Source organism: Cariama cristata, unplaced genomic scaffold (genome assembly GCF_000690535.1).
Source record: "Cariama cristata isolate BGI_N322 unplaced genomic scaffold, ASM69053v1 scaffold6366, whole genome shotgun sequence".
Lineage (NCBI taxonomy): Eukaryota > Metazoa > Chordata > Aves > Cariamiformes > Cariamidae > Cariama > Cariama cristata.
In genome coordinates this window covers 7,817-24,239 of record NW_009620293.1, presented here as the reverse complement: position 1 = coordinate 24,239, position 16,423 = coordinate 7,817, and the positions used below count along the sequence as shown (strand labels likewise).

At 44.2% G+C, this 16,423-nt stretch overlaps 1 protein-coding gene across 1 annotated transcript in view; it reads right to left on the bottom strand.

Annotated features, from left to right (window-relative positions):
* LOC104162757 (transmembrane protein 117-like) overlaps positions 1-14,843 on the bottom strand; it is a gene marked incomplete at its 3' end in the record, with an annotated part of 99,906 nt that extends 85,063 nt beyond the window's left edge. Inside the window, exons 1-3 of the mRNA XM_009701567.1 lie at positions 14,749-14,843; positions 14,302-14,411; positions 9,223-9,355 (exon numbers count right to left, since the gene is read on the bottom strand). Of these exons, the coding sequence (XP_009699869.1) occupies positions 9,223-9,355; positions 14,302-14,411; positions 14,749-14,843 (338 nt within the window). The remainder of the gene's footprint in view (positions 1-9,222; positions 9,356-14,301; positions 14,412-14,748) is intronic.
* Between the last annotated feature and the right edge of the window lie 1,580 nt (positions 14,844-16,423).

Sequence of the window (16,423 nt, the reverse complement as noted above, 5' to 3'; positions counted from 1 at the left end):
AGCAAAGGGGACCAGCCCCTCAGCTAGTGGGAACTGGCAGCCGTTCCCCTCAGACTGCCCTGCAGAAGATAAACCCCAATTCTAGTTTCATCCCCGGCAAAGGAAAAAAACTCTTAATAATCCAGACTACAGCTTTACAGATGTCCTAGTTCACAGTGAGAAGAGATGACCCGAGGGCCTGGTCTCCTATACAAGACACCACCACCCAACGCAGGTCATCCCGACAGGCCTGTACCCTCACCGGCCCCAGGAGGGGTCTCCGGACTTCCAGCCTCCCTCACCAGGATCAGCCCCGGGCACACGTCCTCACACCCCCCGCCGCGAACGCAGGGTAACCCACTGCCTTCAGCCCAGCTTATGCTTCCCTTTGGAACTCAACAACTCGGGTTAGAGAAAAGCGTTTTTCAGCCTTCAGGAGACTCAACCCGTGTGCGTCATGGGCAAAGAAAACCAGACACGTAGGCAGTAGCAATGCCACGGTCCCCGAACTGGCGAGAGGGCTGACGGAGCGGAAGATTTTCACATAATCCTAACGGACAGTGCCACAGCAACGATGTCATAGTGTAAGGGAAAACATTCTTCACGTCTACACGGCAATTCAATCCAGGGTGGTAGGAAACAAAAAAAAAAGAGCAATGTGTTAGCCACTACCTGTGCCTTCAAAAAAAAAGAAAAAAAGATGTCAGTGAGAGCCCACAGGACAGGCAGAGGAAAAATCTGCCTTGTTACTGTACTCGTGATGTGAACAGAAACTGCAAGAATGGCCAACTTGACAATACCATCAAAAAATAAAGAAGTTCCTTCATGAACTCTTTTATATACAGTTTCATATTAAAACAAACATATTAATTGATATTTTGAATATTTTAAACTGTGGAATTTTTTCCACTTTAAACAAGCATAATATTTCAAAAAAAGAATAAAAAGCAAACACAATACAGGTAACAGCGCCATAAATTAACTTTTGCGAAAGGTTTAACTACATTGTGCCACAATCTATTCATCTAGTCAGTTATCCCTAGCACTGGAAAGGGTACTGATTTGAAAGGAGAGGGGAATCGGTCTATACAGCCCTAAGACCCTCCCAAAGTCACATCAGTGTCACCCAGGCAATGCCACGGGACAGCAACGTCACGGCCCCAGGGTCCTGGCTCCTCCACCCAAACTGGGGCTGGGGCGCGATCCCTTTGGTGCCAGACCTGCCGTGGGCTCTCACATGCTTTCCCCACCGCAGCCTCCAGCACCCTGTGTATTTGCTGTTCGTGGCTAACAGGTCTGGCTGTGTTCAGCAATCACAGATCTTCCCTCCAGCGTCTCCCATCAGTGACAACCTTCTTAAAATCAGAGACATTAATTTTAGCAATAGGAAAAAAGTCCTTAGAGAAGGGGGTTTTACAATAGTGCTACAACTATAGTTCTTAAACACTCACAAGTACCCCAGATGAATCCAAGCAGCACACATGACGAGTACCTAACCCCCCAGCTGGGTCATCTGCCTATGTCTTGACAAAGGACTCCTTCCAGAACTGATTTCTGTCACTTGAATCTCTGTGGCTTGGCCTTTTCTCCTAAGCTACCTAAAACAGTTTACAGGAAAATCCTTGCAGTTTGGTTTTTTCCACAAACTCCTATTAATTTCAGTCATTCTATCAAAGGGATTCACATTGCTTTCAAGCTGATCGACCTGTGTTACAGATACTTCATGATAACAGAGCTCCAACTGTGCCACTTTTTTTGGCAGCCTTTGATCCCGCTGACCACCAGGTACTCCTGGGATGTCTTTACGGATAAGGGAGCTCTTTGGTATCCTGTCTACATCCATCCATCCACCCTGGGATCTATGACAGTTCTATGCTGCAAGACCTACTTTGTCCTCTGTCTGCACAGAGAGCGTGGTTTGGGGAATGAATTTTAGTCTTTAAAGGGTTTGGGATTTCAGAAGCATCATCTTTTAATTATGTCCAAACAAAGTATTTGCTTTGCTTTGCCATTTCCTGGTTTAGGAGAAGGAAAAGTTTGCTGAAGTCTACTTTACAGACGATAGAAGCAATGTTGCAGATTCAGCATACAGAACCAAAAGGTACTTTTTCACCAGATGATATGACTATGTTTAGCTATAAAGGCTGAAACACCTTGAACTAGCTTGGAAATTTTTAAGTAAATTTTAATTTTCAAGTAGTAACTGGCTCAAGAGATTTTTCAATCACAGTGACTTGGAAAAACATGGTTTCTTTAGCTGATGTGATCTCACTAGGCACCTGTGCTGGGCATCCCAGCTGGGATGACCACCTGCAACAAAAAGCCTCACTTGAACACCACTTAAAGACGGCAGTAACTCTTACAACTGTATAAAACTTTCTGCATCAATATACATTTACATGTATATTCTAAGGGAGTCCCCATTTTCCACACCCTGTTTGGGAAAGGCTCATGATGCCCCCAAAGGATTAGTCTCCGAGAACAGCATAGAGAACTTCTGGATTTGGAACCTTTCCTTCCAGCAATCCACAAAGGCTTGAACTTTCTGAAACTCACAGCATTAACACAATTACCATCGCCAACAGAATAGGAAGAAGTACCAAGCCCTTTTTTGTAGGGAAGGGCTTGAAACAACATCAAAAAAACCAAACAGCAAAAATTTAGGATTTGCCTTAAGGCATGACTACAGAATAAATCCGTAACTAAAACAAATATATACAAAGGATACATCAGCACACAGCTCATGAAACACACGGCTGGGCAGGCACAGCTATAAAGGTAGTCTGGAGAGCTAACACAGATCCACCGCGGACCTTGCCGTTCTGTGGAACAGCAGCAGCGCTTAGGAAAACACATTCCTGTTTGTCCCTAAAACGTGCTCTAAAAACTATGCTAATGATGACTAATCCTTGACTCATTAGAAAGCAATCAAACAAACTAAAACATAGAATCCCAAATAAGATGTGGTACAAAGCCTTCAGCAAACACACATTTCCAGGGACACAATATGTATGCAGCTACAATTGGGGAAAAAGGAAAAGAAACAATAACTAATTTGGATAAAGGCAAAATATTTCACAGAAAGGTATTATTGTGGCTTTGAAAAATTTATGTAGCTGTTTCCTTGTTTCAGCTTGTTAAATGAAATGCAAGCCTTCTTCATATGCATTTGTCAACTGCGGATTGTAATCAGGCCCCAATTCACTAAACATTTGAACAGAGTCCTCTTCAAAATGAACTTTAATTAAAATTAATTAAAGAAATATTTTTTTATTCCTAAGGAATTTCTGGTATTAATTTAAACGGTGTTGCAATTTCACACTTCTGTGAAAGAAACAAGCTATAAGAGAAGACAAAGTACACCAAAAAAGGTGTACTCTCTCTTAGTACTTTACAAGAATAACTGAAAGCCTTTGACAGCACAGGTAATAAATTCACACCAAACGCTCTCCTGACGCATTCAGCACCCAAAGAGGACAACCCCAACAACTTGTGATATTGCCATAGTAAGGTGACAATTAGCATCTAAAGAAAAAGTGGTTTGTGTCTACAAATTTAGCACACTTTACAATGTCAAATAACGATGCACCTGAACATCCTTTGGCCAAGTGAAATCACTCCATCTGACACAAGACAGCTGACATCTGTGAGACAAAGCAGTCACAACTCTGACTTTCGGATGTCATGTGAAAAATACACCACCGTGTTGTAATTTTAACTATCAAAGCATTATTTACTGGTGCAGGCTCCCAAAGGAGAGAATGGCTTTCCTTTAGGCAATGTGTTCTCCACTTAAAAGCAATGCAATTGGAAACACTCCAACACCTGTAGGTACTGACTTAGACTACCTTAGTGTGTTCTGTGTACAAGAGTCACATATGAATGACAAAAACATGGGACAGCCCCTGGACACTTCAAGACCCAGAATCCCATTAAAGAAAAGCACAAGAAGTTAAGGGCTGTGAATATGGCTGTGGCACAGAAAGATCCAGAGAAAAATTCTGAGAGAAAGGATCCCTGGATGCTTCCACTGGACTGAGGTTTTCTGCCTTGAAAACACACCTTCTGCTGCCACCACATGGGCCTCACCACGACACACGCAGAGGGAACACCAGGAATGCTTCCTCCATCCCTCCACAATCCTCCTCTTTCCCATTTAAAAAAAAAAGTTTCCTCCTTTCATTTATGTTTCAAATACAGCCTTAAATAAATAAGCTCTGTTCCTTATCTGTTAGGTGCTACAGAGCTCCAAATCACTGCAGAAGTTCAAGAACCTAAATGACTTAAGAAATCAACACGCAAGCCCCCCCCTTTTTAACAAAGTATTTGACAGCACTTTGATAAAAAACACACAGCGCCTGCACTTCACCCTACCTGTTCAGGCCGTACAAAGTGAAGGGTTCCTCCAAAGGCTCACCAGGTCAGGAGCATGGCGATGGTGCAGAGGTGCCAGGATGAGCCTTGCCCGCTCCCTTTGTGCTCTCGCCCGGGGCCAGGCCGTCAGGCACTCACTGGCCACACCTGGGCCATCTTCGCCCCCAGTACTACACCAGAATGACTCAGCACCAATCGTGGCCAGAATGGCAAACACTGACCACAAGTCAATCATCTCGAGACCCTATAAAGAGTGACCCAAAGCAGGGTCTTTGGGGTTGTGTGAGCTGGTATCTCCCCAGGACCTGGGATGCTTCTCAGGGTACATTTTGCAGGGACTGACAGATTGTCCATTGATGGTTTTGTGAGGGCTCAAAGGCCTGATTTTGTGAGGTTCATCAACTGTCCGTTGATGAATGCTGGCATATGAAGTGAGTGCTTTATGAAACTCATGAAAAGGCAAGCTTTGGTCTGAGGTTAACCTCTGTGCCTGTGTGCAATTTGACTCAGAACTGTCTGTGTGTGTGTGATGTGATTGAACCTCCGCCTGTGTGTGCAACCCTGCTGTCAGTTTTGGGTGATCTCGCCATTCCTGAATCTTTAACAAAGTCACTACCTGCAGTGTAACAAATTCCATTGAATCTCTCTGTTAAATTGGCTGATGATTAAGTGCTGTTAAGAATTACACACCCTAATCTTGTGCAAAATATTAATAAATCCTAAATTTCTGCTAAACCAAAACTGTAAAAAATCATATTTGTGACAGTGATATAAAGGATTGATTGTACACATCTCATCCTTTAGATATAAACCATTGGCCAAGTCTGGGACTAGGAGTAGATCCAGCCATACCTAGATTCTTCTCTGAGGAGTCTGGAAATCAAGGGGGTCCTTAATGAACCTGGGCACTCGACAGGAGGGTCTCCCCTACGGTTTGTCTGGCCCTGTCCTCTACACAGCAAATAATCAATCTTGTTGTGTCACCGTTGCATTTACTACCAAACTTTGAACTGCCGTTTTAAACATATTGCTGCTTCTCTCTGATGAGTGAAGTCCACCCGTGGCAGGGAGCCAGACGGGACTTCAAGCAGTGGCCAGAGCTGCCTGAGAGCTGTCAGGACTGTACTTACGTTAGAGTACGTAAGGCCTGAACCGCATGTATATAGGTAATGTTTACGACTAAAATAGACGGTGCTCCGCTGTAAGATGGCTCCAGTCTGCTGGGTAGGTGACACGGGCACTACAAATTAAATATATGCCCTTGATCTGAAAGGTGTCGACAAGTGTCACAACTCCGGGCCCTGGATACAACATAGGCACTTTTTAAACTGTGAAACCTTCCATCCACACCTGCACAGGACATTTCTACGAAGTGCATTTATATGAACCTTTAATACACAGATAAAAGCCTCTCTTCCTATGAAACCAGGCTGGAACTGCACACCAGCACGCCTTGCAGCGTGCCGCACGCCACTGGTAATGGGGACGTACGGTACTGAAACGCTGAGGAGGTCACAACGATGCTGCTCAGTCCTGCTGTGGCTATGGGCACGTGCAAGAAGAGGACGCTGGACATATCTACAGGTTTGGCCACTCCACCACACAAGAGATAGTAAAAGGTTGAGGAAGGAATTACTCTCTTTCCACTGCTTTTGGCTTCTTGACTGAGAGAGAACCGCATGTGCTTTGAAAGCCAAGATCATTTCAGAGTCATCATTTTCAAAATCCTAACAGCTTTCACCAGCACATTACAACCCTCGATTTTTAACAAAATCCAGATCAGCTTTTTTCAACTGAAGCTCCAAAATAGCAATCAGAAATGGCCAAATACAGGAGACAAAGTGCAGGAGAAGTACCTCATGGTCTACTGGACTGCCTTGAGACAAGCCTTCCAGGCATCCTCTGCAAGAGGGCAGAAAATACGAGTGTGCTCACTGGCACCACGCAACAGCTGCTAGACAGTTGACTTACCTACCCAACATTTGAGTATCATTGCCACACTATATTTTGAAAAATGAAGGCCATGAGTCCAAAGACAAGGGGCAGAAATCGGATCTCTGGCAAGGTAGCACAGAGGATCCATTACAAGCAACTAGGGGAGGTTTTCAGGTAAGAGAGCACCATGGAGCCTGGCATCTGACTGGATCTGCACGCTGTGAATTGGGAATCACTGGGAAAAGTCCCAAGAATTCAGTAGCCCAATACTGCTCCAGTTTCCCCCAAGCAGCAGACAGAGGAGGACCCTGATGAGGTTTGTCTTTTTTTTTTTTTCAAACCATACAATACCATAAAACATTATCATAAAATCACTATTTTCACATTGTCCTTGTTACCGTTCATTACGTGAACGGCTGTTTTTAAAATGTTTTAAGAAAGTCTTCAAGCTAGGTGGCAATGCTGACCCTGGCTTTCTAGAATTTCCCTCCACAAAACAAATTGCTTGTGTAATCCTCTGAGGGCTTTACTGCTGCCCGCTGGGCTCTGAGCTACTTTTGCACACACTAGGTTTGGGTTTGCTACATTCAACAGCGCTCCTGCTTAATAAACTTTACTGCTTCTAACAGAAACCTTGGCCTTGGCCAATGTTGCCGGCCTTGCCCAATAACAGACTGCGTGTTATTACTAGTGTTCAGCACAAAGTATTATAAAGCACTTAAGGGACCCTGTTCATGAACAGCAGATCCTTGGGCCAACGTACATGACATGGTGTCACGCCAGAGTCCCTCTCTCAACGTACCGTATCGCTGGCTAACACAGACACACACCTGCTGAGAAGATGTAATTGGCAATGCCCTTCTCACTACTTCAAAAACTTAAAATCCGAATGACAGAGGAAATTCAACAGCCTCATTCCCACTGCACAGTTCAGCCTCTGGCATCACACAAGATGTTTTCTGATCCCCCGCAATTAATTTTACTGTTCACATAAAGCACTGCTTAAGGTTACTCCGACTTTTGCAGGAACAGCTTTTTCTGCATTATTCTCACAGCTTCTCCTGGAAGCCAGTCTCTCTGGTGTTCTTCTGCACTGAAGTACAAACCATGAAGCAAATAGCTTTCATAAGGATCATATTTACTCAGGAAAAAAAAGAATCCACTCCTTGAAACACTTTATTATGGCAACATGAAGTAGTTGGCTTCGATGTTTGTTGTAGAAGCCCTCTTTTCAAAAGCACTACACATCGTTCTACCTCAACTTTGAGAGGAGTGACCCAAGGGCTCTGTTGATGGTTTATGTTGTGCAGTTTGAGACTGAAACTGTTTGTTCCCTATCCACTTGCTGCCTTTTTGCTGGAATGGACATCTAAAACGGCTGTAACAAGCCTTCGGTCCCCTTTGAAAAAGGCAGTGTGATTCCTTCAGCACAGCATGGTCAGCTTCCCAAAGCAATCACAACAAACCTGGGGCTGGGGCATCAGCTCCAGGGAAGGAGAGGCTTCACCCCGCAGAAAGCAAGAGGGCAGGTGACCGACACCCGCGATTTTAGCACTAGGCTGTGCCCATTGCCATGAGCGCGGACGCCCATCGCCAGGCAGCCCCTTCCGTGCAGCTAATGGAAGCTTGGAACAGGTGTGGGGAGCAGGAATATTGACAAGGACAAATGAACTCTGATTTCCAGACCTGAGTCAAGCTTTCAAAATTGTTAAATGCTCTGTCTGAGAACTAGTTATAGTTTATGGAGCATTAGAAATACCAAATATAAATCTTAACATCATACCAATAATAGTACGACTATGTAAACAGGGAAACCAGAAACCTGCAATGCTCCCACCCTCCCCATTCCAGGGATGACTATTCTGCCTCTTATTGGGCACCTGTTCATATTTACTGCATCATTGCCATGATCATTTCCTAAAACACTCGGTGATTCTGCTGCTTTCCCTGCCTTGCTAAAATCAATACACTTAGTCTCCATGTCACAATCTCATGATTAAATAACTCTTCACCAGACTCTGTTGGTATGGCTCTTATATTCTTCTAAGAACTTCATTCAATTATTTGCACTGTTCTTCAAGTCATATGTACATTGGGTTTCTTATTCCTCGCTAGAAACTCTTCATATGCTATCTTGCCTTTCCTAAACAACATGACTGTGTATTTTTGTCCAATAAACTCATTTGGTATGTATTAGGTGACTAATAATGTAGGTTTTCTCAGGAAAATCAACATGTGAAAGAGGTGTTAATTTTGAGATCACAGGGCAAAGCAAGCCTTCTTAAGCCAGAAAATGAATATAAAAAGCTCCATTTAAAATAAATCTAGACGTAATAAAAAGACAGCTGTTCATCCTTCGGCCAACTATAACTTTGCCCTGTCACAGCACCTTATGGGAAAAACAAATAGGTTTTTAAGAATATTTTTAACAAACTGGATCAGCAAATATTATTGTACGTAACCAAAACAGCACTACACTACACGTTTAACGTTTGTGTTTTGAGTGTGAGCTTCCTCAAGTTTGGATGTTTCAATTTCTTTTAACTTTAATCCTGAATTTCCTGAGTATGCACAATAGCAATGCTTATAGTTTTAAACTACTCAGCCTTAACTTCAAATCAAATTTGTTGAGCTACAATTTTAAATGAATAAAAACCAAACATATAATGTTCATTAGTATCCTGATGTAATAGTTGCTATCATTAGTCTAGGACCCCACTTTTTATAATTGATACTTTAATACTCTTGGCTAATTAACCAATTAAATTACTATTCCACCTAAATTCAGAAAGCAGAGGAATAAAAAAAGATACCGAATACTAGTATGTTTACATTTTGGTAAGCTCTTGCCCATGGTAAAGCAGCTTAATATGAAAAGTTTCCTGTAGAATATACTCTAGAGCAAAAGAGACAAAAAGAAACTCTGTAACCTACCTCATATTCCCTGCCATAATCAGGAACAGATTATAAATGTGAGAAAAAATGAAGAGGAAGAGGATGGTACTGAAGAACATCGTCATCCAAGACCCATGGTCCTCTCGGAACATTTTCAGACGGAGCAGCTGACCTGTGGTAAAAATATTATGAGAAAGCATATTTTACTCAGTCAGTAAATACAGGTTTACACGCTAACAAAACCAAAACAGAGCACTGAATTGTATTTCTTCAATTATGCCACAGAGTGTGGGGAGGGCAGATTTAGTACCATGCCGACAAATGACTCTTCTGCAGTTCAGCATGAACAGATACTATTCCTACAAAATTAGAAGGTTGCTTCCCACAAACTGATGAAAAACTGGTTCAGGGCCTTACAACCAGAACGACCGCGGTGGAGGGCTGTCGGAGTCCGCATCATGCACCTGGGCAAACCGCGGCTGTGGTGTTACGTCCAGCACCTGTGCTTCTACACACTGGTTGAGCACCTTTCCACGTTCCCCCGTCCCAGCCATTAATATCTCTGCTCGCTCTGCTCTCACGCTGGCACAGCAAGCTGAGCAGCCACGCACAAGTGACCAAAAGTGGGGAACGGACCCATCTAGAAAGAAAGAAAATTTACCTTTTTTTGTTTTTTCTTTTTTTTGAATGAGTTCCATTAACCCGCTGACCTTAAAGCTCAATGAACAGTAGTGCTGCACACCTGTGCAAAAATGGGAAGGAGCGACAGATTGGAAGGGCAACTGCCTAAACCATCCCATTTTCTAAAACTGTTACGTCCTAACACTCCAAAGCAAGTGCCACAGCAGGGAAGATCTCAGGGAATTAGTCTAGACCTCAAGGCAAGCGCCACTTTTTAGTGGCATTTGGGCAATGTTTTGAGAAACAAGTCTATTTATAAATTTTGAGGTGTCATAAGTACCGCGGGCTGTGTGAGATCCATTATCTGCTGCCAGTTATTTCCCGATCAGTAACAAAAGAGTCAGTAAGTCTTGATGGTTGCCTGCCTCTTTACACCAACTATAGACAGCATCAGGTCAAATATCATATGACATGACAATAGCGATGTCATCATATATGTTTGGCTAGCTTGCGAAAAACACAGTAAAATAAGAGTTAAAAGGCACAAGACATCTGTTCGTATTTACTTGGGCATATTTTTATTTGGAAATACATGCTCCTAAAATGTTTTATTATAATATTCCCCAGACAGAATGACAGAAACAAATCAAATTAAATAAGTTTATTCCATTTTGCTACAATAAGCAAACAATAAACTAAATGGCTAAGAGCCAAATTCTTCTAGTGTGACAAGTATGTTGCAATACTGGTTTCTCACCGATCTTTGTTTGGATTAAATCTGAGGACGCAGTATCCAATTCAATGCCCAACTGTTATAATGAGTTTGAACACATTACTGCATGTTGTAATAATGTATTAGCCTACAAAACCGACTGCAAGGGAGGGGCAGCTTTCATGTACCGTATCAAGATCATGAGACACTACGGTGATGGGCACCTCTGTAATGTACCAGAGGAACACAAAATAGACCATGGCCTGAAAGGTTTGGTTGTTCTTGTACGTGCTCAGCTGTGGTCAGAAGAACAACTTTCTCACTGACTACTGTAAATTCAGCATTGTTTTGTAAGCAAAAACTGTTAAAACCAAAACCTCTTAGTCGAAGAGGTAAATTTTGCTACAAATGTCCCAAAGCTGCTTTCTAAGGAATACCATCTTTATGTGTCCACTGTTCTCCATTTGTCTCTGTAACACTTTTATCCCACAAACTACCCAAATTTTCACACTCATTAAGACATGAGCTTACCTTTTTAAAATAACAGTGTTCAAATGTTCCTGAAAGTTTGGTTTTCTCTTCAATATACATAAACGAATGCATTCTGATATCAGAGTTTTTCTTTTCCTTGTCTCAGAATCTCCTCACTTGGCAAAAAGCTATGACAAAGAGTACCGCAGGGCAGTTACAATACTTGACCCCTGTACACTGCTTTCATCAGTGGAAGCCAGAGCTCTTTAGGCAGAATTACAAATGTAGCTGGACCGATTCTACAGCCGGAGGAACTGGGGCAGAGGCAGGCAATGTGCCTAAGTCCACCATGCGCCTTGCAGGGAAGCGGAGCTGCTCTGCTCCTGCCTTAGGGCTGCCAGGTCTCCCTGCGCTCTGCCTGGAGCCCGCGGTCCGAGGGGACGCGATGTGCCGGCCCCCGTGCAGGGACCTGCCACCTCTACAGCCCCCCGCCACGCTCTCTCTTCAGGCCTTCTCCCAACTCACTGCTTAGCAGCTCGGTCCCTTCCTCTTCACACGACGAGGCACGGATGGGGCTTCCTCCAGCTGGGAAAGGTGAACCTTCATCGGGGAGCACTGCAGTTCTCAGCTTTTGCAGCCTAAGGTAAAACGCAGCCCAATGCCACAGAACCCAATGGGCAAGGTCTCAGCTGCTGACCTAGCTAGAAAAGCGATGTCCTCACCAAGTACATCGTGTGCTAGGGCAACGAGAACCTAGGAGCTCCAGCTTCCCACCAGTCTAGCCAACACCGGTCAGAAGATGGACATCAGTAGCCAGACGTCCTTCTGTCTTACCCCATTTGGGTGGTCTCAAGGGCCTGGTCTGAACTAGAAACCGCAGGTGAGCAAATGCCGGTGAAATGTGTAGCACTCTGCCTTCCACTGAATTGCCACACAGCCTTTAGAGGTTGCTTGCTATTTCTCAAAGAAAAAATAATAGAAAAAATACAAATGTTCATAAGAACGCACATTCATTTTTTAACACAGAAACAAGAACAGGAAGATGGACTTTTGCTGCTGCGAGGAAAGGGCTGACATCCTCTTTTCCTAAGGGATGACCCAAAGGCAACCGAGAGCAGGGTGGCAATGGCCAGCGCCGCCGGCCGTAGCGACCATTGCCTGGGGTTCGTAACGGCACCACACCTCCCTCTCTGCTTCACGCTAACGTCATTACTATGACCGGGATGCAGTATCTCGAGCTGCTGTTGTGAAAAAGCTGTACAATGCAGATAATGTGGGAAGACTTAAAGCTATGCCAGAATTAGTGTGTAGGCACGCTTAATTCTGAATTTTTCTGCACCTGTCAATTTGCATTAGACAGATTTAACATGTAATTTTAATTATAGAGTTTACTCTTACTGAAGTCATTACTTCAGGTTTAGACAACTGTGCTGATGCAGTTAAAAGGAAACCTGTAAAAATAGATATTGATTTCCTATAATGTTTTGGAACATTTTTTAGTAGGGAAGCAATTGAAAACCCTGCGTTAGCAATAGGAAATGCTAACGCATTTGTTCTTGAGGTGTAGATTTTTTAATTCTATGTGACTGTATCCCAGGTTATAAAATGAACGTGAAAAAAAAATCCTCTCTTTAGATGTCCTCACTGTGTAACAAAAGAAAGCTGTTTAGAGGGCATGTAAGTATTATATTTTTACACTCTTTAAGAATTTTTAGCATTAAGAAACCTGCTTTTTTTTAACTGCCAGACCTACAAAAGTAATTTCATGATCCTCCTCCTTTTTTTAATTTTACAGCTGCAACATTTCATCATCTTATATGTAGTGCCTACAGAAACTACATTTTCCTTCTTTGAATTCACTGGAATCCAAATTGCACAGTAGGTAAAAGAAACCCAGCAGTATTTCTATCCCCTGTGATGCGGATGCTGAACCCTGAAGGGCAGTGCTGTAGTCTCTGGTTTTCAATACCAGTTTAGCAATATTCTGCAACGATTTGTCAAAATAATTATTTCTTTTCTTTTTCTATACTGTTTGCTCTTTTCTCCTGAAAATGCACTGAAACTGATTCACAAGATTATTTTTAACAGTAGAGTCGCTTACAATCTATCTACCATGCGGTCTTTTAAAATAAACATTTATAAAGCATTTCTTAGTCAGAAAACAAAGCAGATTTTGTGATCACCCATCTAGGAGCACCTACAGGTTTACAAAAGGTCGTTCCAGTAAGCGGTGCAAAATGCGGTATTGTGGCACAGTAAATCGCAAACCTGATTGTAACATAAACATACAAAAGCAGAAACACACTTGAAATTCGTTTCTATGTAAACAGTTCAATATGTTTAAATAACAGCAAGTTGTTTAACTATAAAACAAACCTTTAGCCTGATGTGCCTGAGCAAAGCCCCTTTCTGTCCGGCAGAGGAAGGGGAGGCTGACACAAAGGAGCCCCCCACAACCCACCCCCGGGCGGCACGGGGACTCCACAGAGATTTCGGTTCGACCGCGAGCTTTGCCGGGGTTCTTCTACGGGGCGTGGGCAGGCGCGGCTGTCGGGGGGCCGCGGCGTAGGGAGCCAACGGCCGGCAGAGAGCCAGAGAGAAGGGAGATGTACACTCCCTCCCGGCAAAAAGGGACTCACTTGGTCAGTCAAATGCAGGAGAGAGCAGGTGTTCTGACAAAAAAAAAAAGTGTGTCTCAAAGAAGCGAAAAAATGTTCATTTTAATCAAAAGAACGAGCTAGACTCTCCCCTGGTCAAGAACAGAGTCCGGTATTTTTGGTCTAGGCCCCGCAGCGGACGAGCGCTCCCGTGCAGGAGGTTCCCCCTCTCTAGTTCTAATCAGAGGCGTAGTGTGCAGGAAAAAAGAAACCCTGACCAAAAAAAAAAAAGTGTGTCTCAAAGAAGCGAAAAAATGTTCATTTTAATCAAAAGAACGAGCTAGACTCTCCCCTGGTCAAGAACAGAGTCCGGTATTTTTGGTCTAGGCCCCGCAGCGGACGAGCGCTCCCGTGCAGGAGGTTCCCCCTCTCTAGTTCTAATCAGAGGCGTAGTGTGCAGGAAAAAAGAAACCCTGACCAGAGACAGCGTTCTGATTTAACCTCTGTAGGTACAGATTAAGCGTGGGTTTTGTTTTAGCCCTTGTCTTCAATAAATATTTGTAACTCTGCTGTCTGGTTTGGACACCAAACCCCCGGGCTCGCGGAGTGCGTTTGCGCTGCCAAGGCACAAGGCGAGCGGAGAACTGGTGGTGTGGGACCCAGAGGAAGGCTATTCCGGCGGCAAGCAAGACGGCTCTCTAGCCCGCGATGAAATACGGGGGTACGCGTTTTGACCTGAGCGTTTTCCAGACTTGGTGAAAACCACTGTTTCATAAACTATACACTTCCGAACCAGCTTCTGTACACGCATCTGGACAGACACTCGCCTGAGCACCAAACCGGGATACAATCCGTTAACCAAGTCCTGGAGCAGGAGCAGTAAGCTAGGAGGTTGGCTGGGGGCGGCGGGAGGCAGGCAGTACTGTCATTGAAAAATGTTTTAATTTTTCCAAAGATATGCTTTCTCTACTCAGGTTTGGTTTTTCCTTTGTTTTTAAATGAATTATCAATTTAATCATAAAAACAGTGTACAGAAATAGTCCTTGCTATCCTTCGTCCAGCATATTTATGTCTCCTCATGGAGCGACAAGAAGCCCCGGTGCAGCCAGCTGTCATACCCACTGACCACCACGAGGCGGCGCTCCTCTGCCGGAAGAGCAGTACCGCTGCCCGGACCGCCGGGCTCCGGCCGGGTGCGCGCACATCCTGAACTGCGGCACCCCGGTACAGGACCGCAGGACCTCCGATGCCGTACCCATCGCCACGGCGTGACAACAGCACAGCCGTTATCACTCGTTTCCTTGAGAAATGAACCCCAGCTGAGCAGGACTGCAGTTAGCTTGGCTGGAAGGTGAGGCATGGAAACCGCAGTGGAGCTGATGCGCTGTAAAGATCCACAGTTTCTGTAAGGTTAGGAATCGGAGAACCACAGAGTCTTTTAGGTTGGAAGACCTTTACAATCATCGAGTCCAGCCATAAACCTAACACTGCTAAGTGCAGCAAACCCATCCCTGGAGTAACTTAGGGCAGAATGCATCCCTGGAGAGACATCTGCACGCTTGTCTGAGGGCAGAAGGAGAGTCCAGCAACAACAACAACAAAACAGCTGTAAGACAACCATATAAATGTAAGCACATGATCTACACCAATTCCACACCAACAGTATCAGGACATCAAACCACACCTGGAAATGCAAGGATCAATGATCCATATTCCCTATACCACCTTACATGAGCCTCCACCCAGTTAAGATTTAGTTTGATACCCAGAACGGCATTCTGGTACCTCTGGGTACAGGCACGCTGCCCCTCTAAGCTCTTCGCGTGTACAATAAAAACCTTAACCGAGAGCTGAAATAATCGCAGCTTTTCTAATACAAAACTTCAGTCTGTGCAATGTCTGAAGAGTTCTAAGTTTTGTGTCATCTGGGATTGGGTAACATTTTGGTGAGAAATGGCCAAAAGGGAAAATGAGGATGGACTGACCAGTTAAGGTGAGATTCTGACTTTTACCTGTAAACTTTGGACAAGGTCTAAAAGCGACCACCCCGTGGTCGTTAACGCAACGTCTGGGCAGGCTTTGAGAGCCTGGATTTCATCAGCTCAGACAACAGTCACCAGAAAGGACATTTTCACTGACAGAGGGTAAATGAACAAAGTCAGCATGCGTTTCAAACAGTTTAAACCACTAAAAAAGAAGGTCAGACCCCAGGGAGAAGCTTCCTGCTGGTAAGCAGACACGCAGGTGGCCTTTCCCAAACTCCAGTATCCCAAGGGAAGCAAGCACAGCCTAACCTCCACCCGAGGCTGCTGCAAGAGGCAAGCTAACTAAGCTCAGAGGCTACTCAAGGAGAGTTTGATTCACCAGACAGGTCTGAATGATGAAAATGGCAACAATCAAAGGAGAAAGGTGCTGGCGAACTGTTTGGGACAAAAGCCCCTTCTATCCACCTCTGTACGTTAATGTGGCAAAAGGCTGTTCCCTGGGAAGTCTGATGCTACTACAGATAAGCATTCCACCTCTAAAGGTGCATCTGTCCAACACAGTTCAGGATCTAAGAGAAATAATAAAGACATATCAATGATGCAGCTTTCAGGTCCATAGTGCTTTCTGTGCAGCATGACAGTGCACGGCAATTTAATCTTCAAATAGCCAAAAAAGAGCTCTCCATCTCGAGACACTACTGTCCTAACAAGGAACAAACACAGAAAACAGGACATGGCACTTGTTTCCTTGAGGTTACGGTGCACTTTCTCAGTTTTGCTCCTGAACATTTCCAGCTCTTTCAGAGGGAGCTCCTTTCCCTCTCAGAGTAAGGAATTCAAACCTCTTCAACAGA